The sequence below is a fragment of the Chanos chanos genome, chromosome 8 (assembly GCF_902362185.1).
Source record: "Chanos chanos chromosome 8, fChaCha1.1, whole genome shotgun sequence".
NCBI classification, from domain to species: domain Eukaryota; kingdom Metazoa; phylum Chordata; class Actinopteri; order Gonorynchiformes; family Chanidae; genus Chanos; species Chanos chanos.
The window spans coordinates 37482201-37506250 of record NC_044502.1 but is presented as its reverse complement, the minus strand read 5'-3'; the positions used below and the strand labels follow the sequence as shown (position 1 = coordinate 37506250).

General features: G+C 42.2%; 1 protein-coding gene across 1 annotated transcript; it reads left to right on the top strand.

Moving 5' to 3' along the window:
• Window positions 1-941: 941 nt before the first annotated feature.
• On the top strand, window positions 942-23069 carry jarid2a (jumonji and AT-rich interaction domain containing 2a). The gene is made up of 18 exons (XM_030783169.1): window positions 942-1019; window positions 4677-4806; window positions 7324-7468; window positions 8637-8806; window positions 11896-12078; window positions 14712-14896; window positions 16048-17131; window positions 19101-19588; window positions 19804-19896; window positions 20010-20128; window positions 20357-20427; window positions 20766-20880; window positions 21114-21219; window positions 21416-21598; window positions 21886-22016; window positions 22213-22396; window positions 22634-22741; window positions 22893-23069. Exons 1-18 carry the CDS (start codon window positions 942-944, stop codon window positions 23067-23069), a joined length of 3750 nt encoding a protein of 1249 aa, XP_030639029.1.
• The last annotated feature ends 981 nt before the right edge of the window (window positions 23070-24050 follow it).

Genomic DNA, 24050 nt, shown 5'->3' with positions numbered 1-24050 from the left:
AGCATATGGCAAGATAGGGTGCTGTTTGTGGAGAGATAAATAGAGACAGTGTTACCGTGAAAAAATAATCTCTACATTTTTCATTTATTTCTGAGATCTGTCTTCCCTGTTCGTGTGTGGTATCACAACTCCGTTAAATGGTTTATCTCATTAAATCCTTTCTCCTCATTAATGTATAGTTATTCACTTAGCGGCCACAAGACTGTTCATGTGTTTAGTTTGGCAGGATAGAAATCTGCATTTTCTCCCTGAAGACATCTGATACTGAGCAGTATCATAGTCCTTCAGCATTTTATCTAAAATATATGATTATGTGATAAGTTTGAGTGTGTCATTTTCACTCATTTTTCACAGTAAGGGAAATTTATTAGCTTGATTCTTGAATGATATTGTATGTTGATAATGGAATCTGTCTGTAACTGCAGGTATCCTTGGCATCAAAAAGACTGATTTCACGGTGCTTATGATTTGTCGTGTCATTGGTGCAGTAGGTCTAAAGCTGTGTGGCAGTTAAGTCAATCCTTTGAGAAAATTATGAGACGCCTTGTGAGTGCAGGCTTTGCATTGACTGTAGCGTCTCCAGTCATCTGTGTCTGCCCTGAGTCTGAGGCAGACGGGTAACAAGGTCACATTTGATTGGTTGGCGAGATGCCCTGCCTATGGGCCTGCTGCTACTGCTGGCCCTGTTTATATTAGATCTCAATGGAACTGAGCCAAAAGAACTCACTAACATTGATGGGCTTTGCTTAAGCTAGTGCTTAACTGAGACAAAGCTGAAATGCTTTTCATGCAGCGGAGATGCCACTGCCACTTGGTTTCCTAGCTAAGAGAATATGCCCTTTCAGTCACAGGTTTGTAGGAGGGTGTCATCCATTGACATGTGTTCGTTTTAACGCTTGCTTGCTCAGTTCACAGCATGTCATTTGGATCTCTCAAAGGTTATGGACACATCAGGCACAAATGAGCAGTTGTGTAGACCCTCGGCAGTCCCAGAGACCATACCGACCAGTACCGTAATGGTATGGCTGTGGCCAACGAATCGTGGGCAAATTTCAGAAGTAGGTCAGGCTCCTAGTGCCAGTTATTCCCTTAATGTTGACTTTGTAACCAAGCCAGTCAACCGGACAGTGTATATAATGTAAATTTATTTTTGTATTTATTTTTTGATAGACTTCTCGGACATAAGGACTCATCACTCTTTTCTTTAAATCCTTTGAGACATCGTGTAGATTTGTTGCAGATCTGTGGAAGAAATCTGTCAAATCTAACATTTAAAGAGCCGTTTGAATTCACAGACCATAGGGATGTTACCTGCAGTGATGTATGGAGAGATTTGAAAACCTCTCCCTGTCACTACAGATTAATTTTACTTTTTGTCCTCTAAGAGGCCACCCTCTCTTAAAGGCCAACGGCATTTGGATTTAAGCCATGTCATGCTGTGCATATGGGACGAGCTTGCCCGTTCGCTACATTGAATTTGACAAAATCACTCCGACAAGTCATCTGTATGTAAATTCAACACATAAGCTAATGCAAAACCTCAATCACAGGCTTCATCATTTGGCTGTAAACTCTTGCGAGTGACCAAGCATAACTGTGAGGTCATTTGCTTATTTTCGCAGTCCGAAGTTAAAATCGCCCTCGAAATATTTGGATATCAGTTCCCCCAACTTTTCTCTCATCTAATTTGATGTCCTGAAAACATGTCCTCAGAGGAGTCAGTTATGGTCTGTTGTGGAAGCTCTCTGATTACACTGTAGAATCCGCACAGGGCTTTGGGGTTAGGTTTGTCTGAGAAACTTCCTATTTTAGTCAGAGCTTTGCCCTTCTAGTTCTTAATGTTTGAATCCAGAGGCCACTGCCCTCTCATTCCTCAGACTGTGATGTCTTCTGTCTAAGGGCAGCTAAGGGCTTTCTTGTGTATAGAGAGTGACCTTTGAGAACCATGGAGCCCTACCAATAATTGGCTTTGACTGTCACATTGCCTGGATGGTTATTAAAAACTAGCTCACAGAGTAGGTGCAGATGTATGTTAGTGACAGGTGCTTGTCTTTGAGATGTTGCTCATGGTGCGAGACAACCGAACTTTGTTTTCACATAAACACTGAAGTCTAAAAAAAAAAAGAAAGTTGTGTGTTAATTTAGTTTGGTCTGTTACGAAACAAATGAAGGAATATGGTGGTACTGAACAAAACAAAACAAAAAAAACCAACAACACAAAGACGATTTACTTTTAAACTTGAGACGAGAGTTTTGAGTGAGATGTTGTAATGAGACGTCGTGGTGACATCTGAAATTTGAGCGTGCGTGTTCAGCCACTGTATTTAAACACGCGTTTTCAGTGCCGTCAGCGTTTCGTCTTTGAAGAAGCAGAAGCTTCTAGATAGCACACAAAATCTTGCTATGATTACAGGATCAAGCCCTAAATTAGCACACGACCTTCCTCATTCTACCCCTATTACAAACCACCATGACTCAGAGCAGCTCGTAGATGAGTGGTAGATAATTAAGATAGCTCAAAGCTGTTCCTGCTGGTCGAAGATAAAGTGTGTCAGCATAAGTCAGTGGTGTTGCACTCTCATTTTGTTACCTATCTTGGTATGCAGGTTTGAGCTGTAATGGGAGATTGTCCACTGTTGGTTACACATTTGCACGTCTGCCTTACGCTGTTGAGTTGTCACTGAGGCTTGGGTTGTACAGTGGCTTCATGTTGTGTGAACTGGGGTGATAGAGTTTCGTTAAAAGCTGAAGGGGCAGACCTGCCATGTCAATCAACTGTACGTATAATGGCATACGCGCCACCCAAAAATAAAACCACTTCACTGTGAAAAACGTAAAGTGGGTTAACCATCAGGTACGCTCTTTCAGATTTTGCACATCAGTAATGCGTATGCAGAGGCTTTTCGCAGATTTTTAATTGCCTTCTATTTTGAAAGCAGCTGAGCAGATTTCACAGCATGTAATTTGAAGTAAAGCTGCGAATTTTAAGGGGTTTTTTTTGTTTTGTTTTTAAGTATCATGAATGTGATCAATCCATATTTGTATGACTTAGCTTAAAAACAGTGATGTCATTTCGTTGGCATTTCAACACAGAGTAGTGTCTCATATATGACTGCCACAACTGACCTATGGAATACTGTCTCCATAGCAACAAGGACTAGCCTGCTGAGTGCCACTTGGTGTTTGACGAGGCCTTTGGTTGGGGGTTAAGAATTGCCTTAATCATGTAAAGTAGTTCACACTTTTGTCAAGTTAGCTAACTCTCTCTTTACTGATAGCTCTGGTATGGTATTTAATGAGATCAAAAGATACAAAAGCTTTCATTTGCCTGACTTGGTGGTCTTGGCTACACCGTCTTAGTGGCACACGCTAAGAGAGAAAGCTGTATTCGTGCCTGAATAATTTAAACAACTGCCACACTACAGTGAGTGTGTCTGTGTCTGTGTGTGTGTGTGTTTTAAAGAGTGTCATGATTATTGTGAGCTGTTGAATCACAGAAACACCAGAATTGCTGAGCAATATCGAAGGTGTCTGTGGTGGTTTTTTAAAAAACGATCGTTTGGGGGTTTTGTTTTTTTATCAGATTGAATCTCTGTATTTCCCCGTGTTCCTATTTCCTGCTCTTGAGTTCATTGAGGCCCCTTTCCTCACCATGCAGCATTCCAGTGTGATTGGCGGAAGGCCAGCAGTGCTGGAGTGCTCCTATTCGTGAGCTCAGTCTACATCTCACAGCCTGTGTGAATGGAGACATGATAAACATTTTAGCAGCAGTCCCTGAACACCAGAGAATAGTTTAGTAGAGGTCAGCTTATGTAGGGAAACTGCTGAGGATCATTCTTAGGCCTATTCACAGTGGATACAGGCAGGAGAAGCAAAAAAAAAAAAAAAACCCCAGAGGGAATTGCTTTTTTTTTTTTTTTTTTTTTTTAACGTCAGTTTCAAAATGTGAAGCGAATGAAAACAGAATGAAAGACAGGTTTTGAGAGATGTGTGAAGGAAGCTGTCTGATCCATTCATTCAGCGACAGTGTGAGGCATCTGTGTTATTAAAAGAAAGCAGTTCACTCAAGGGGAATAAGTGTTACAATAGCAATGACTGTATATGTTTTGATAACCATCGGTATGTACACTAGCAAGGAGCTTTCTGACACGTGCTGGTTTTCTTTGCACCCGTTCAAAGGACCGCAGCTCAGTCAGTCCAGTGTCCTAGTCCGGCACCCTAACTTTAGTGCATTTAATTTACAAAGAAGATGAAAACTTTTTTTTCTACTTTGCAGCTTTCGCTTCTTTCAGTAATCTTCTCTGTTCCTCTTGAATCACGTTTTTAATCATCTGACCGCGGTTATTTGACAGTGAGGATGCTATAAATTACATTGCGCAATTCAGAACTTCAACTGTTTCTTTTGGTAGACAGAAGAATAACTTGTAAATGAAAAATGTAACTTGGAAACTTGTAAATTTTAAAATGAAATAGCAGATTAAAGAGATGTTAATATTTCCTACTCTAGACTTTGTTGAATGATTTCATGATGTGGTGGTGATTTTATTACATTCCTTTTGGCCATATCTCAAGTAATACTGGTTTTCTGTTGTAGATAGCTGTTTTTAAAGGATTTTTTTAAAGGTATATTACATGTTAAGTATCAGACTCATCATTTTCCATGCTCTCCATTGCAGGATGATAATGATGGCATTCCATGGTCTGAAGAAAGGGTGGTTCGTAGAGTGCTCTATCTCTCCCTCAAAGAATTTAAAAAAGCTCAGAAGAGCAAAACTGAGAATGGTCTCAGTACAGGAATCATAAACGGTGAGTAATAATGGCGTTTTCTTTTGTTTTTTTGTTTTTTTGTTTTTTTTTAACGTTTTCGTAACTGGGTGGTGTTTGTCGTCCTTTGTTTTGAAGGGTGGGAGATAATTGTTAGGCTTCCATTTACTTTACATCCCCCTTGCAGTTCAGTTCTGTAGGCATGTCTTTTGTAATGAATAGCATGTGTTGAACACACATGATATCAATGCATGGATTGGTTCAGCTCATCTCCTCTTTGATGAACATGATCTGTGACGACTGTCACATACGACGGCTCAGAAACATATTTTCACACGTCAGAATGCACATTGAAAGGTTTGTCTTGTCTTCTTAATTTACCTGTTTACAATATATTAAATGAAATTGCATATTATTTAAATAACACTAGATTCCATTGACCTCGTAAAATCTCTTATTGTCTTTAAGTTTTGGGTGGGATGTTATTCTAAGAATAACTCCTGTGAAAATGATTGGCATTCTACACTAAGTACCACTGCAGGGCACAACACCAGTGGTAATACAGGCCTCAGTGGGATGCTGACCTTATCAGTAAACGGAGAGAGCTCTGCTCTCCCTCAGAAATATGCTATTATAATCTTCATCTTCACACACAACGCACAACACAACACCTCTGCTCTCTTACTGCACAAAATGAACACGTTACATCCTGAATTGCTACATCTTGCAAATGAGATAGATCACATTGTACTGAACATAACTTCTATTCTATTCTATTCTATTCTATTCTATTCTATTCTATTCTATTCTACTTTTAGGCATTTGTTGAGGCTTTGGTGTTTTAATGGCAGTGTTTTACTTCATTTCTGTTATGTTTTTAATGTTTTTGCCTTTTGTTATTTATTTTTCTTATTTATACCTCTCTCCTGTTTATATTTTCTTATTGGTTCATTCCTTGAGTTTGAGTTCTGCTGCAAATTCATTGTTTCATTTATTCGCTGCTAAAAACTCTGACTTATCCACTCGCACCGTGTGCAAAGTGCATTTTACCCCTGAAACCTTTTTCAAGTGCATTTGAAGTGCTCGTGTAAGGTGAACTCAATCAATACGCACTTTACAGTTCCCCTTTATGCTTGCTATCGGTGTTGCTACTGAAGTCCATCATTTGCAAATGCAGTTTCAATGTGTCTTTCATTCATCTTAATTAAGTGAACCACTAATGGGATTAAAAGGATGGTTATTAGAATTTAAAGCATGTCTCGTAGCAGTGTCTGTCTCAAAATATTACACCCCAGACAAATATTTTAGCACAGTCTTGACGCACTGGTCATGTTACAGACTGGCTGCATGACTCTGTTAGGCTTTACTTTATTTTCTCAGCCAATCAATGGGCCATTATGATTATTATTGTTCAGCCGTAATTACATTGAATATGCGTTAGTGAAGTGAATTATGCCTTGAATAAAGCCCTCTCTGTATGGGTTTCATTTTTCTGGGGCCTGCATGAGACTGGGCTTGCCTGAGTCATTACACTCTAATGGGCTGAACTCGGTGGCCTGCCTGCAGTACATTGCACTCCCATTCTGTGTACTGAAGAATGGGAAAGCTATTCAGTTTAGCCCATAAGGGCCAATCTCAGTTTACAAATACTACAGTGTATATCCATAGAAAGATGTGTTTGGGTTTTTTTTTTGTTTGTTTGTTTTTTTTCCCCCCGTGCCAAAAATGTGCCGTCAGTTGTAAATAAAGATAAATATGTCATGCAAATTGGATGAAATTTTAGTTGTACCTCCCTCGTTTTGTCCTTCTTTGTGTTAATATATCATAGTATCTGTCAATACTGAATTGGTGATGAAAGCTTAATTTGTTACATTTACATAAAACTGTTTTCATCTTAAGCGTTTTGATCTTTTCCTCATTTAAAAGAAATAATTAGGAAAATAAAACAAGCTTAATTAAACTAAACATGTGTATCAGAAGTGTCTAAGGATACATTAGCGGATAAATATTTGCACACATACTGCACAAAATCATTTCTAGTGGCTTTGCGAAGAAAACAAATTGAAAACATTGCAGGGGAACAGTGTTTAAAACCAGGCGTCTCTAGAGTGCAATGTTCAAGTTTCATTGGGAGAATTAAAGACTCTAATCAGCTGTTGGACAGACTTTCTTATTTCACATGGGCCATATGAACCATTAACTCTCAACAAGAGCCTGGAAAATGCAACCCCGTGCCTTTCCAGTGTTTTCTTTAGTTCTTTCTCGACGAATAGATCTCTATTCGTTTTGGTTAGACATTCGGTTGATGGCTTTATTTACCTTTCTGATTACAATGGCAATTTAACAGAAAAACTGACTTCCATTTAATCAATCCTTCCTCCGAGAAGTCAAATAAAATTCAGTTAATTGTTGTTCCGCTCTTTGTGATGTTTGTTTTGTTTTGTGCCTTCAGGGGGAAGAAAAAAAAAAAGAGGAAGCTCTGCGTATGAATGTTCTGCACATGTGAAAAGGGATAAGAAATGATCATTGTGTAAAGTGGTCCTCTGTCATGTCCCCCAGGTTCTTTTGCGAATGGTCACCTGAGTGGATCAGGACCTAAAGGCAGCGTGTTTTCAGGGAACTGTAAGGCCGAGAGGGGTCGCCGCGCCGCCCCGAAAAATGACGTTTGCAGTGAGTACTCAGAAGACGGACCCGTCAAAAAGAGGTGAGAGCGGGGGAATTTAAAAGGAGTCACTCTTTTGATGTTTGATAGCGTTAAGGGAAGTCAATGAAAAAGTGGTGCCGCTGTATTCGGTATGTGTCACTGTGACTGGTAACGTGTGTGTGAAATTGACATTCCAAAGTCACGGAACTGTAAACACAGGGCACAGTTTTTAGGAGGTTTTGACATTGTGCGTTAACCCTGAACTTCTGTGTAGCAGTACAGTGATGTCTCGGCTTGCGATGGACATCACTTAATTTAATACTCCAACTTTTAAGTGTTCATAAAAGCCAGCGTCTGACTGCATTTGTTGTTTTTTTTTCTCATCAAGTATCTCCCAGATGTCCTAATTGCCACAGATGTGTTTTCAGCAGCACAGTATTAATACATTCCTAACAGCAGATATGTTTCAACATACAGTATAGTCTCTGGCATTGTGGCTGATATTACTGGCTTAAACTGTCATCAGCTAAAGGTTAATGCAAACCCGGATATGTCTCTGTGCTCATTGGAGACAACTGTGTGTATTGTACTGCCTTCTCCATGTCTCTCTGTGCTCTGCTGTGCCCTCTAAACCCTGTGCTGTTCATTAAGCAGACGGGGGCTCGATAACTGTCTAACTAGAGAAGCTCATTGCTGGACTCTGAAATATCAGACAGCCCCACTGTGTCTTTGCTCCCCATGATTAATACTGCTAACAAACAATACATTTTCCCTGTTGTATCGAGACAAAAGATAAGGTCATGTGATTTTGTGTCTCTACTGAGTTTATTCCCTCCCCTTTTCTGCAATACAAGTTTTATTTATATATACTATACACACACACGCACGCACACACACACACACATATATATACTATATGTACATTAATACATCATTTTCTTCTAAAAGGATGTTTTGTAACATAATGAAAAGATTGTCCAACTAACCAAATTGCAATTGTTGTTTTAATAAATAACTGTGGAATACTGTGGAATACGTCTGTAAATGCACTCTACCATGGCCTGACCATGAACATCACTGACTCATCTGATAACAGCATTAAATGGCTGAACCTGTTTTACAAGATTTATCATTTTAAGTGATCCTAGCAATTATTCTTATCCCTATATGGTGACACAGATGATAGATCTCTCTCTCTCTCACTCTCACCCTCTCACTCTCTCTCCAGGCCTAGACTGCAGGCTCAGAGGAAATTTGCCCAGTCTCATCCCAGCTCTCCCAATGCAACTCCAGTTAAACTAGTAGAGGCTATGCCGCCCAGTCCTGCCTCCCCACTCAATGACCTGTCCAAACGCAAACCCAAAACAGAAGACTTCCTCACCTTCCTGTGTTTGAGAGGTAAGTTCCACCCTGAGTTACACCATAAGCAGGCAAATTTAATACTTAATTTAATTTAATACTTAATGCTAGATTTAATACTTAATATTACTCAAAGAGCCACGAAGTGGCTGTAAACTCATACTTACATGTGCAAACAAGTCGATACCCTGCACACGTAGCTTCATTTCTTCATTCACAGAGACATACGCACGTGTCCTCGGACTTTCCAAGAGTTTCCATGTGTTTCCTCTGCAGAACACCTAGAGTATTTTACTGAAATATATTTATTTCCCTCTGGAGTAAAACAGGAGCTACAAAACTGCATTTGGCTCAAACTATTATAGCAGAACATTTAGACAAATTCTTTTGAGAGTCAGCCGTGTACACAGCTTTACTTGCATGCTCATATTCATTGCCGTTATTTACTGAGTTATGCTGTGTTTTGGTAGCATTGGCTGAGTTCCCAGTGTGTGTCGGAATTACAGCCCATCCTGTGGTACTCTGGTTTGGTCTTAACTGCAGTCTTAAACCTCAAATCTGTGTATTCCCCAAACCTCTGTGATGGTTCCAGCCCTCAGGCCTTAACAGCCCATAATTTGGTTTTCAGGCTTATCTGATTACACTGGTGTTGAAGGGTAGGGAATGTTCAACCTTTTAAACTCTGACAGCATTTCAACCTATTATTCACTCGCTGAGGTTTCCCTACGGAGAACAGGTTGATTCCCAGGATTCTAGGTCAACTCAATGGCATTTCGAGTTCACTCAGAGAAAATATTAGATATGAAACCGGAATTCCACCATGTGAATAGGACAGCCTTCCCATTGCTTTAATTATACAGGAATTCAAATGGAATTCTCTCTCACTCTCTCTCTCTCTCTCTCTCTCTCTCTTTCTCTCTCTCTCTCATCCACTTCGACTCAGAGTGCGAGGTTTTAGTGCATATTTGTCTTCCCGCAAACAAGCACAAATAATTATGTCAGTTAAATATTGAATATATTAGGATTTATACTTAAATCTGAACTCTTCCCCAAGTTGAATTTTTCATATGTCAGCTCTAGTTACTGCATATCTCTGTGGATAAGCAACTGAGGGCTTTTATTATGTGAATATGATGACGTTTCATTCACTCATCCTTAGTTCACCAGCAGTCTGTCTGTCTCCACTGGCAGCATCATCAAGCAGGCGCAAACATGACTGACTCAAATTAAATTAACACACACTCTCACTCACTCACTCACTCACACAAGCATGCACGCACACGCACACACACACGCACACACACGCAGAGCCATTCGCTTGCACGGTTCCGCTCAGGCAGGGAACAGACTGATTAGATTTCTCTTGGCTGAGGGCAAAGTGGGTTAATGGCTTTTCAGACATGGAGGATGTAAATGAGAGAATCTTTTCTCAGTCTCATCCTTCCTTCTCCACATAGACTCTTAAGTCTAGTGACTGCTTGGGAGCAGCTCAATCAGTCTTTATAAGTCTGCCCCTGGATGCTGGAATAGAACTGACGCTGCTGCAGTTGTGTATTCCACAGATGATGCTGTTTGCTGGAGAGACAAAACTCTTTGGAGCCACAGTTTCATCTTCATGCAAACCAGATAGATTTTTTTTTTTTTTCGTGCTCTCAAACATTTTCAGGCCATGTGTATATTTTATGAGTTTGTTTTGCAAATCTCTCTCTCTCTGTCTCTCTCTCTCTCTCTCTTCCTGCCCCTGAGGGATGATAGAAGCAGATTTATAATCAGGTTTGGGCTTCCTGCTGTTCTACTCTAACTCAAACACAAAGCCTCACACAGCTGATGGGTGGAGTGCTGCAGCGGGTACTCGGGGACCTGTCTAAGCCTTTATGGGGTTTGATCTTCTCCCTTTACCTCTGCAGCACCCCCAGGGCAACGGTCGCCTTAATGCTGTGGATTATCGGAACTCTTGACGTTACTGTTATTATTTCATTTATACTGTTGATTTAGACTGCTAATTAGGCTTTTCCTTTTGTCATTTGACATAATCCAATGCAAACCTGATACCCAGAAAAAAAAAAAAAAAAAAAGTTCCTCGCTGATGAATTTTCAGGCCATTGGCAAAACCTTCAATGGGAACGCTGAGCACACTTTATTAGAGTAAATCCATTCTGCTGTACTCTGCTGCTGTTGTTTTTGTTTTTTTTAAGCTCACTGTCGGAGAAAGAGAGCATGTTTTTAAACCAAAGACTTCTGTAACCGCAGAATGCACATAAGGTGGAAAGTCTTGTGTGTATATATTTTACTTTAAATGTACATTTCCTAAAATCCTTTTTTTTTTTTCCATTTCACTTTAAACCGGGCGTTAAGAAGAGTGTCTGCATTTTTCTCTTGAGCCACAAGCACAATAGGGTTCAGGCTCAAAGCGTACGACAGCCTAGATGAGGGCCTTGAGGCTGAAGGATTGGGCTTAAAAGGCCTCTAAGCAATCACAGGGGGCTCAGATCCCTTTCAGAACATAGCCCAGATTTCCCGTCACCTGAAGATTACTTCTTCATCAAGAGCGCTCCAACGTCCGCCCTGAGGCCCCCAGTGCCCCAAACACACAATCACATGCTAGCATGTTAGCGCCGCGTACTCTGTGACCCCTAATAGAGATAAATCGCTATTCATGGTATGTGGAGTGGAGCTTCTGAACAGGCTCTCCATTGTAACCAGCTCTTCAGAGCAGGGCTTTTTTCAACGTGGATCAGTAACTGGTCCATGTGAATGCAAGCATGGGTCTGCTACATTTCCATCTCAGCTATTAACTGCTTTTTAGTGTTCACCCTTAGGGTCTGTTAGCATACAGAGGACACTTCATATGATCTTACTGCTCTCTCTAAGAGAGAACTAAGTCTGGAATTCCTCTGGTTTTGTGATTCATCTGTAAGAGAATTGCAAGCTTCTCTCTCTGTCTCTCTCTCTCTCTCTTTCTCTCTCTCTCTGTCTGTCTCTCTCTCTCTCCCTCGCTCCCTCTCTGTTTGTGTCTGTTTCACACACAAATGCATATAGACAGACACACGCACATAGATGAATGTACTCATGCTGTGTCTCTGGCCCACATTCTCTGTGTTCTTCCTCGTTCTGTCTCTGTGGTTCAGGCTCTTCAGCGTTGCCCAGCAACATGACATACTTTGGTACAGCCCAAGAGGATGGAGAAGATGAGGAAGAGGAGAATGAGGAAGAAGAAGAGGTCGAGCCAACTGCTAATGATGCCTCGGTATCCAGCCAGTCCACTTCAAGGAGGAGCAAAGCACTTAACAAAGTCATCACAAATGGTCATGGTACTTACATTCATAGTACAGACACACAAAACAATTATTCATTTACTGAATAATCTGTCCTGACAAAAAGCTTTTCTAATATGTCATTCCAACAATGAACTTAAACCCCCCTCAACATACTTTAAGTTTATCCCAACATACTACTCTTTACAGCACCTAATGCAGTTTTACACACTCACTTTTTTCATCACAGGCTGGCTTGTTCCACACTGAATATCTGTGATTATTTGTTAGTCAGATGAATTAGGTTTATATTTCTGCATTAGCCTCTGATTTGCATGCAATTTGTGGTTCTGTTTCTTTGAATATGATATTTCCTGTCCTCTTGGTGTTCACACACACTTCAGACACACACACACACATGCACGCACACACACACACATATGGCGCGTGCGCACACACACACGCGCACGCACACACACACACGCGCACGCACACACACACACGGTCACACAACCATGCAGTCAAATACGTTCTCTGTCTGCCCTCTGTTACTTATTTTTATGGAGTCATTCGGCTTTTAAATTGCATTTATAATTTGATAGGTTTTTCTTTCTGATGGTATCATATGGTTGTAGGTCTCTGTGCGTTTCAGCAAAAACAGTGGAGTCGACGGCTGGGCTGAAAAGCTTACATTTTAGGGGCCTCGGCACAGTGAATAACGATCCTTCTCCTTTCACACCATGCGGTTAATGATCCGTGTCCATACACAGCACTTTGTCAGATTGCCTACATTTGCTGTGTGCTGTCTGCGTAACACAGAACACTCAAGTCAGCTAAGGCATGCTACGTGTACATTCCCTAAAAGCAATGATCCAATACATTAGGCAGTTAGACAAGTAGTATACACATTAGACTCAGGCCGTGATTCAGTGCGTAGACTTATCCTTTGCGCGTATGCTTTTGTCGCGTAGAAGCTCGTCTTGTGAACCTGGTGCAGACCCTGTAGTCGTAATGCTGTAATTGAAATGACCTTGACAACTCAACCAGATTTCACAGCGATGGAAACCGCGAGGTTATTTTCACTTCCACTTGAGCGGCCCGGTTTTTTTTCTGTCAGTACGAAGAAAACTGATACAATCTCATCTACTTGTCAGATAAATACAAGGAACCTAGCAACTGGCAGTTAGTTGGGCAGACATCTCTTTCAAGGCTTAATAAATTGCCTTTACCTTATCCTGATCACTCTGCTCAATATGCTCTCTTTCTTTCTTTTTTTCTCGTTCTCTCTTTCCTCTCCCTCTCTGGCCTAGTAAACAGATCTCACTGCCCACTCAGCGTAATCTCCGGTGTAATCTGACACCTCAGTCACCTGATCCCCTTCTACACACTCCCTGCATGTTAGAGGCTCTCTCTCACTGAGGTTCAAAAGTTGAAACAGATCTCGAGCAAAGACACTTACATCTATGGCACAGCGTAGAGCGTTTGGAATGGACGATGTATCAGATGTCTGCGGAAAACGCTCTCTCATGTACATGTGTTTTCTCGTACGCCGAGGTCGTTTGTAACGGTTTTGTATTTGTTGAAAGATCATTGGAACTGTTGACATGTATATTTCACCCAACTTTGGGTTAAAACATGGGCCCATACTCCCCTCCTGTGCTCGCTAATGGACAGAAATATGTGCTTATGTTACAGCCGTCCGTAGGCTCGTTTCTTAAACTAAGCTGCCCAGTCAGTCAGATATGTGGTAAGACGAAGCCTGCTGAGTCTGGGTGCTGAAAAGAAACTTTATGGGGAAAAAAAAAAGAAAAACCTGGACTCGAGCATCCCACTGAGTGTCCATATTTTGTAAAGAAATCGGAGAAGTTTAACTTCAATGCTGTGCAAGGCAACGAGCTAAATAAGACACTTTTATAGACAGCGCTGGCTGGTTTCCAGCTAGTTTGGGTGAAATGTTGGTCCCAGGAGTAGCCACTGAGTGTAGCATTCATTTAGTAAAGGGACCCATAGAGTATTTCAGTATAGCATTTAAAATATTTTTATAGCGAACGTTGGACGCTCTCGGTTCAGTTCAGCTATTGGACTGAACTAGCTGTGCAGTGAATAAGAACTGACAGCTAGTGAAATACTGTAGCTTTGTTTTTGTAACGGCCGTGTGGGTGGTGATGAAATTTCTCTCAGGAAATATTAAAAGCCCTACGAATGAAAACACAATAAAGGTAACTCTAATCTTTTTGAATTGCATCTGAACATGTATTTATCTCAACATCGTTACAAAGGTTGCATAATTTTCTTGGAAGTGATAGAACTTGCATAGACAGCATGTATAATTTGAAGAGGCTTTAAGATGTTGGTTGCTGTTGGTTAATGATGTTTGTGTTTTGAAGGATTTCTGCAAAAAACTGGACAATTACACTGACTTTGCCATGACAGTATTTAAGTAGAACATTTGAACTGGGGTCCCAGTCATTGTCCATGCAAATGTGAAGTAAGTGGCTTGGCACCGTGATAAAGTCAAGCACACAGAGAGTGGAAAAGTCGCTCAGCAGAAAGACACATATTCCTAAGCTAACCCTGTTTGATTCCAACACACTGCGAATGAAAAATAGCCCATAAATGAAACACCGTCATTTCACGTGCCATAAGTCCAGATGTTCTAAGCGAGTTGATGATGTCTTTCTCTGCGTTAGTGTTTAACGGGCAGGCGAAAAACGGAGGACGGGAGGTTAGCCTGAGGTCCAAAGGGAGAGAGGGGGCCCAGGGGAAGGAGAGAAACCAGAGGGAGCAGAGCTCAGGCCATACCAGCCTTCCAGCGAGACCCTCCAGCACGCATAATCTCCGGCCAAGCAAACCCGCACAGGAGCACAAACAACAGGTAGGGCTGCCTTATCGGAGATGCGGAATATAATTCATTTAATTACGCTTTCAGTTTCTTTGGCGTAATCTCACATGTAAGTATGACTGATACTCTACATTTTGGTCTGCAATATGGAAACGTGTGTGTGTGCTATGATTGTCTCAGAAAAGAATCATAGTTTGTTTTTTTTTTAATGAAACTTTTGGTGTGATTTTCAACTTCTTCTTGTCATGTTTTCCTTTTTTCTTTCCAATTTAGTCTTTAGTAATACCTTCAGCTCAGCTGGTGTCATGTGCTGAATTGAAGATCACTTGCTGTCAGTGATGATACATTAGAGGGAAATGATCTGATAGTAATAACAGTGAAATGGATTAAAGCCATGCATGGCGTTCAGAGACAGAGAGAGAGAGAGAGAGTACAGAGGACTCTCTGTCTGCTCTGATGTTGACCTGTTCTCAGAGTGCTTTTACATGGCCTGTGTGTGTATGTGTGTGTAGACGGGAGTTTCCTGCCCTGCTGCCAGAGCTTCCTATGGGCTGCAGAGCTGCAGATGGCTCATTTGAACCTTCCTACCATCCTGCAGCAGGGCTATAGCAACACATGATGTCATCTCTCCCAAACCCAACCCCCGTTCACTGTCTCACTCATGCCCAAAACCAGTGCAAAACGTTGGAGTGAAACTGTTTTAAAACCGTGTCAAATTCTCACCACCTAAAGTGTGTGGTACATGCATATGTGTGTGTGTGTGTTTGTGTGTGTACATGTGGGTGTGTGTGTTGGGACAGAGGACAAGGACATCAGTATGAATATACCAGTCTTCTCCCCTCCCCCACCCCACGCTCACACACTCTAGACGGAACAATCACAGTACATGGCCCAGCTCACGTGCACACAATCCCAAAAGAGAACTGGAATGGCATTAGTGAGCCCTCTAGTGGAGTTACACCAGACATACCAAACTTTGGGGCATGCTGTGATATACTGTCACCCTGTCGCAGTTTAACCCAAGTCTACGCTTTGTGTCGTTGAAGCTGAAATATAGCGTTATTAATTATGTTACAAACCTGTCTCTCTCTCTCTCTCTCTCTCTCTCTCTCTTTCTCTCTCGCTCTCTCTACCACTCTCTCTCTCTCTCTATCTTTCTATCTGTTTATTCATCTGTCCATCAGACCTCCAAAGTGAATGGACTCCAGAGAGCTTCCTCCACCAGTGCCAGGAGAGCGAGGGACCTCCCTCCTCCACCAACCAAAGCTGTGAAATATCCCAAGGGCCATGTGACATACACCAAAGCCAGACTGCTCAAGGAGGCCAAACTCAACCTGAGTGCCCACACGCCACGCCATGTCAGCACCCACCACCCCAACACCCATCCTCAGCACTTGAACTCAGGAAAAGTTCAAACCAGCCACTCCAAGACTCCAAAACAGGTGCTATTACCCAGCCCAGGTCCCTCTGCAACCAAAGGCTGCTGCTCACAGCCAAGTGGCAGGACCAACGGGAAGCCATGTGGTGTAGAGACCCCTAAGGTGAGGCGAGATGGACTAAGACAGTCAAAGAGGCAGCTGGAGATGTCGGGGGGCCCTGAGACAGTACAAGGGGTCGAGGTCGATGTCAAAAAGGTTAAACTGCAGGTTACCTCTCCTGAGACTCGCAGCAGGAGAGCAGCACAGGAGACGCCCACGTCCAACAGTCCCGTTACGACGGGCGAATCTCAGCCCGTTGGCTCACAGAGACCCAAACGCGCCTCTGCAGGGAAGCTCATGTTCACCAGACAGGGACAATGCAGAGCAACAGCTCCTGCCAAGAGCAGCCCCACTACCTCAGCACAGAATCCCCCCCCCGAATCCCCCAAACCAGCCGAAACACACAATCAGACCAACCCGCCCAAACCCGCAGAGCCTCCCGAAGTGGACGACCCCGATGGGGTCAAGGAAAAGGAACAAGACAAGTGTAGTGCAGTCGGTGCAATAACGGAAGTTCCGGTGTTCCATCCAGGCCCGCGGGAATTTCACGATCCGTTGGCGTACGTGGAGCTGGTGCGAGAACAGGTGGAGCCGTTCGGACTGTGCCGTGTTGTGCCGCCCCCTGGCTGGAGGCCTGAGTGTAAGCTCAAAGAAGAAATGCGATTTGTCTCTCACATCCAGCATGTGCACAAGCTGGGCAGACGCTGGGGTCCTAACGTCCAACGGCTAGCATGCATCAGGAAACACTTACGCGCCCAGGGCATCACCATGGAGGAGCCACCACTTATAGGTATGCACCCACAGTCAAACTCTGTGGGAACCACACTACATAGGGTCTTTAGTCATACTCTGTTAGACCCACACCACACAGTGTCTTTAGTCATACTGAGTATGTCTTTAGTCATCTTAGTATCTTTAGTCATACTGAGTATGATTAAAGATACTGTGTGGTGTGGGTCTAATACTGTTAGAACCAAACCACACAGTATCATCAGTCATACTTCTCTATTAGACCCATAGTACACAGTATCTTTATTCATGCTCTATTACACCTACTCTACACAGTATTTTTAGTTATACTCTATTAGATCCATTCCACACAGTATTTTTAGTCATACTCTGTTAGAGCCATACCACACAGTATTTTTAGTCATACTCTCTTAGACCCACTCTACACAGAATCTTTAGTCATACTCTGTTAGAGCCATACCACACAGTATTTTTAGTCATACTCTCTTAGACCCACTCTACACAGAATCTTTAGTCATACTCTGTTAGACCCACTCTACACAGAATCTTTAGTCATACTCTGTTAGACCCACTCTACACAGAATCTTTAGTCATACTCTGTTAGAGCCATACCACACAGTATTTTTAGTCATACTGTATTAGACCTATACTAAAATCTATCTTTGGTCATAGTCCATTTGACCCATACTAAACAGTATCCTCAGTCATACTCTATTAGATCCACACTAAACAGTGTCCTTGGATGTATTCTGTTTGACCTACATGAAATGGTTCTCTTGTGTGTTGTGACACATGCATTTTTAAGACATTTGGAAATATGTAGCTTTAAGACAGATTAATGACCAAATGCACAATAAGGAGAAATTAATCAGATCATACTAAAACCCCAGGGAATAGTAAAAACAAAACAAAAAGAAACATTCATTAAAAATTCATCATTCTTGTAAAAAATAATACCCCGTGTTTTTGTTTACTGATCTTCTTTCCTGTGCAGCCTGTATCTTTGCTCTTGTTTAGGTGACTTGTACTGCTCTGAAGTGTTTGTGTAAATCTCAATAAGCCCTGTTGTGCGCCGAGGACACTTTACTGAGCCCGTGCCAAAGCGGCTCGCTTTGATGAGATCACAGAGAGAAAGGGAAGTGTGAGCGCCAAAGCCCGGCTGGCTCCCGCTCACCTCCTGTAGTCCGAGAGGGGAAAGTCAAATCCTTGAAGGAGCAAAGATTGCCTCTTTCCTGCCAAGCCCAAATCCTCTCCAACCTCTCTGTTACAGTCCTGCTGGACTCTGTGTGCCCTGCACAGGCAACTCTGGCATTCATACGAGTCCAGCGAATGTCCACGGCCAATCAGAAATGTCATAGAAGCTGATGAAATTAAGTACCTAGACATAAGGCATAAGAAGTATCTTGAAATGAGTGAAACTGACATGTATCGTGGGCCAACCTTAATTGTTAACAACTTTAACTCGCATTTTAACTCTAGAAGACTTGTTTTTAAGAAGAAAAAAAAAAAGTCTTGATGTTTTTTTCACTGAAATTGCAAACTTACAACTGCTTTTTTTCTCATGATTGGGCTTATAATGAAGCCTTCCTCTTACCATGGCCTTTTATGTCAAAATTTACCCGGAACTACATCATATATCGAAGTGAAATAGCTCAAGAGGAGAAAAGTTTAATGTTTAGGATCAAACTGGCTGAATAATTTTATTTACACAGTAGAGAATAATTAATCTCACAGGGAAAATATTCAATGTTATTATTTGTCTATTAGATGTTCACTCTCAAGATAACCATTTTCCATGAACAAATACTGGCTGGGATATGGAGACTAAAGCAGAAGCTTGTGGCGTGGCAATGAAAATAGCAATAAGACTTGGAAATAGCAAGTCATTTTCATATCTTTGGGTGGATCTTTTTGTCTTTGGTTTTTTTTTTTTTTTTTTTTTTTAACACACACATAGAAACACATCCACACACTCAGCACATATCATCTGTGTGTGCGTGTGTCCTTAGGAGGCTGTGAGCTGGATCTCGCCCGCTTCTCCCAGCTCATAAATGACATGGGGGGCATGCAGCAGGTCACGGACATGAGGTCCTGGAGCCGACTGGCCGACCTCCTCGGCATCCCCAAGTCGGCGCAGGACCGCCTGGCCAAACTCCAGGAGGCCTACTGCCAGTACCTGCTCTCCTACGACTCCCTGTCCCCGGCCGACCACGCTCGGCTGGAGAGGGAGGCTCTGGCGGAGAAAGAGAGCCTGGAGAGGAGGAAGGGTCCTCTGGAGGGCCAGGCAGACATCTCCCAGCAGGCGGCCCTGCAGCTGCCGCGCTTCGAACCCAAGAACGGCCTGGTGAACGGAGCCCTGCACCACAGCGGCATGCGCGAGCACCTCAAAGAGCTAGACCCGCTGACCAAAAACAGCCGGCGGCGACTCTTCTCTCAGGAGAAGAGAGGAGAAGAGGAGGGAGACGCGTTCAGTGACCTGCATAAGTGCATCTACAAGGTTCTCTCACTTTATTAAGCACAGACCTCCTCTTTTCACTCGGCACCACCTTTAATCTGTCAGCTCCATTTTGACATGCTGTGATCACGTCATACTGAACGTAATGCAGACATAACTGAATTGGCTGACGTATTAAAAACAGATGACCGTGGTTCCCCCGATTTGCATTGTTTTGAGTTGCAGTACCCTTACTGATTGTGTCGTTTGTTTCACAGGGGAAATCGTTCTCCCTAACAACGTTCTTTAGGGCAGCCAGGAATACCATGAACATGAGCTTCAGCAAAGAGCCAAACCTAGATGAAGTGGAGGTATGTCAATCTCCCTTTTTCTTTATTATGGAAATGCAATAACAAAATGTATTAACATCCCTTTAACTTCGTTATCGTAATCTTCCAACTCGTGTTTTTCATTCTGTTTACAGCAAGAGTATTGGAGATTAGTAGAGGAAAAGAAATGCCATGTTGCAGTGCATTGTGGGAGAGTGGACACAAAGACTCATGGGAGTGGATTCCCAGTAGGGAAATCTGAGCCATTTTCTAAGTAAGACCCATAGAGCTCCACAGTTAACAGCAGGATTAGCAGTTTGTCCTTGGTAGCTCCTGCCACTCAACATCGTCCATATTTAGAAACATATGGTTATTGGTATATATCATGGCTATCATCTGTTTACATATTTGCCTTCCCTATAGTCATAAAACATATTCTGAGGCAGTGTAGTGTTCTGTACACAGGCTGAGAATGTTGTGTTTTGTTTTCTCTCTGCTTAAGGCATGGATGGAATCTCACTGTCCTTTCCAATAACTCAGGATCCATCCTGCGTCATCTTGGCGCTGTACCAGGTATGTTGTCTCTCACTATACTGATTTTCTCAAACAGAGGAGTACATGTAGGCGTTTCCATAGCTAAAAGCCACCATGGTACATAGCACATGATTTCATGTTTAAAGGACATTATAGATCTTCTGGTATTACCGTTCTGCATGATTAATAGTTTAGAATAACCTTGCTCAACTCAGGTTCATAAATATGTGATGTGTTTAGCGTTTGACTGTTTAGAACATTATTTTATTTGGTGATTTGTTTATTTGTTTATTTATGACTGTGGTGGAATTGCGTGTCTGTTTATTTAAATCAGAAAATTTAAAAAATCTCTCCCTCTGGTTGGGTCTTTAAAACAGGAGTGACCATCCCCTGGCTGAACATTGGCATGGTCTTTTCTACCTCATGCTGGTCCTGTGACCAGAACCGCCTTCCATACATAGATTACCTACACACTGGTGCTGACTGCATATGGTTAGTTCAGTGTATTGGTCTTGTTTTGTGTTTAGAATATTTGTCAAATCACAATTGTCTCTGTTAGCAGAAGAGATATGACATAGTACTTTATGGACGAGTAATTTATGGAATTCATGAACAAGTAAAGGATGTGTGTGTATGATGCTATCTTTTTGAGTGATGTTGTAGGGAACATAGTGAAGATTCTTGTTGGAAATGTTGGGAAAATCCTGTTCACTGTCTCCTGACAGGTACTGTATTCCATCTGAGGAGAAGACAAAACTTGATAAAGTAGTTCACACACTGCTGCAGGCCAATGGAACCCCAGGACTTGAGATGTTGGAGAGGAACATTATGGTGAGAAAAAAAACCCCAACATTTACTGTAGCACTTACTATGTGTATACACACTTTTTACACATTTCAAATTTTTATTGAACATTTTATTGAAATACTGGAACACCTAATATACAAGAAGTTGGTGCATTTCCTGAAGTGCTTAGCTTGTCCCATACTGTTCTTTTATTTTAACCAACTTTTTTTTTTTTTAATAGGTCTCTCCAGAGGTGCTCCGTCAAGCAGGGGTCACAGTTTACCGCACTGTTCAGCAGAGTGGCCAGTTTATGATTTGTTTTCCAGGGACCTTTGTGTCCAAGGTGTGCTGCGGGTACAGTGTATCAGAGACAGTGCACTTTGCCACCCCCCAGTGGCTGAGACTGGGCTATGAAGCTGCTAAGGTGAGGGCCTCACTTCAGAGAGGGTGACCCCTCACATTATGTCAAGCTTTTCCCGTACAAATCCTCAAAGAAGAATTATTATTATTACTATCATCCACAATGAATGCTTGGCTGTGGTGTGTGTGGTTGCGTGTCAGAAAGAGACAGAGAGAAAACACGATACGACCGAAGCGTTTCCAGCTGTCTCATTCCAGCGGACAGTGGATCAGTGGTTGCCAAATATTTTTACTGCGTCTCTCTCTCTCTCTCTCAACATTTCTCATTCGCTTGTCATGTCTGCCGTGCAGGACCTGAAAAGTCGACACATAAAGGAGCCTTTCTCCACCGACAGGCTGCTGTACCAGATCGCTATGTCCGAGTGCAAACGTGAAAACAGTCATCTTCTAAGTGCTGTCTCCACACTGATCAAAGACCTCAGGTAGTAAATCCACCTTTATTACACTGACGTGAGCTTAAGAGATCATTTTAAATATCCCACACAATTTTTAAGGATCATTTTAAGGACCTCACGCAGATTGTGAGGATGTAAAGGAGAGATAACGCACTTGGAAAAACCCAAATAGATTTTTGTGTTTTAGGGCGTCTGAAATGCCAAAGTGTCTCTCGTCTGACAGGGACACGGAGATAAGCCAGCGACGGAGCTTGCACAAGGCCGGGCTACGATTGTCTGCCAGATACGGCTCAGACTCAGAGAGCCACTCTCCAGGCGAGAAAAAGAAACAACAGCGCCCTCGTGTGACAGAGGACACCTCCGACAGACGCTGCCAGGTGTGCCAACACCTCTGCTACCTCTCCATGGTGGGTCTCCCGTCGTCTCTGTCACACTACCGCTAAAAAAAATGAACGTTAATTTCAAACGTGAGATGCCACCCGAGATAGTCGCTGAACCGTTAAAAGGGGATCCACAGAAGCATAACAGCATAGTGACGATGCGCTCCATTAGTAAAACGAGGCCAAACGAGTGTTTTACCCTTTTAGTAAACTCTAAAACACAGCCTCTCCAGTGACGGACCACTCCTGTCTGTTCTCCCACAGGTGGTTCATGAAAACGATAACGTAGTCTTCTGTCTGGAATGTGCGCTACGTTACATCCAGAGACGCAGGTCCTCGCGAGGCTTAAAGATGATGTTTCGCTATACTGCGGTAATCAGCTGCACCAACCATGACTATGTATACATACATACATACACACACACACACATATATATATATTTGTATGTGTATGTATATATTTTTTAGCAGATCATTGTTTTATTGAAGGAGGTGTAATTTTGCTGGCGTTGTGTTGCGACAGGAGCAAATGAACAGCCTGGTCAATCAGGTATGCGGGAAAGTGTCTGAGAGGAGCGGCGAGAAGCGCAGAGCTGTGAACCCCGCCGTTAAGACACCAGCAAAGCGCAGCCCCAGGAACAGGAGTTCAGCCCAGGTCTCCCTCGCCCGCCCCTCGACGAAAACCACAGCACGTTCCTGACCATCCACACCCCCCCCCCCCCCCCCCCCCCTTATACACACACACGTTAAAGCCACGTTTAGTATGGAGAACGTTTAGGGGAATTTTTGCTCCTCTAAACATGAACTCTTTTTTGCACTAGCTCAGAGGTAAACTGTTCTGGTTTTAGATTAGTGTTTTTGGATTGTTTTAGCATTAATTTGAGTATAGATACAAAACATATAAATAAATATCAATATATCCTAATTCTGTACGTACTGTTTGTGTTTAACTGGTGCTGTAGATTCACTCTCCTCCATAAGCTTCTTTGCCTCTTTCTCTCAGGCTCAATCCAAAAGCCTTGTCTCTGCATTCAGAGCAGCTCATTCACTCACAAAGCACAGGTTGAGGCCTTGGAAAAAAAAAAAATTGATGTCTGAACTAAGCTATTTTTTTGGAGATTTTTTTTTTTTCCATTGAGGAAAAAAAATACTTTTGTACCTGGGAGTTTGAAGAGATTGGTTGATAGTATGATAATAATTGTAAAAACTAAATAAATAAATAAAAAATAAAAACACACACACACTCTCTTTTTTTGTATGCTATAAATCCATTTGGCTCTATGAATACTATTGATAGAAGTTCTCTCCCCAAGATAAAGTCTTATCTTTCAATCTAGTATCAGCTTTTACGTTTTGCTGTTAGTTTACATAGAATATTTATGAATAGATCCTCTAATGAAAATATCCCAAAATTTAAAAAAAAAAAAAAAAGCAGAGAAAAATTATTTTCACTTGCAAAGAACATTGAGCCTCTGAGTGAGGGCGTATGGTGGTTTTGGAGGAAAAAGCCAAGATGAAGAACACGCCTTACTTCCCCCCTCTGTTTCTTCATCTGTTTGAGTTTGATGTTCACAGGGTTGCTCTTGTAATATAAGAAAAAAAAAAGTGCTGCTTAAATCATCGAGGAAGTATGGCATAGTGGTAAAAACCCTGGTAGTTCTTGTTTTTCGTTTTTTTGGGT

Coding starts and splice junctions, on each gene's coding strand:
- jarid2a (XM_030783169.1), top strand. CDS start 942: ATGGACACATCAGGCACAAATGAGCAGTTGTGTAGACCCTCGGCAGTC. Junction 12,079..14,711: donor AGTCATCACAAATGGTCATG/GTACTTACATTC, acceptor TCTCTGCGTTAG/TGTTTAACGGGCAGGCGAAA. Junction 20,129..20,356: donor AAATCTGAGCCATTTTCTAA/GTAAGACCCATA, acceptor TCTCTGCTTAAG/GCATGGATGGAATCTCACTG.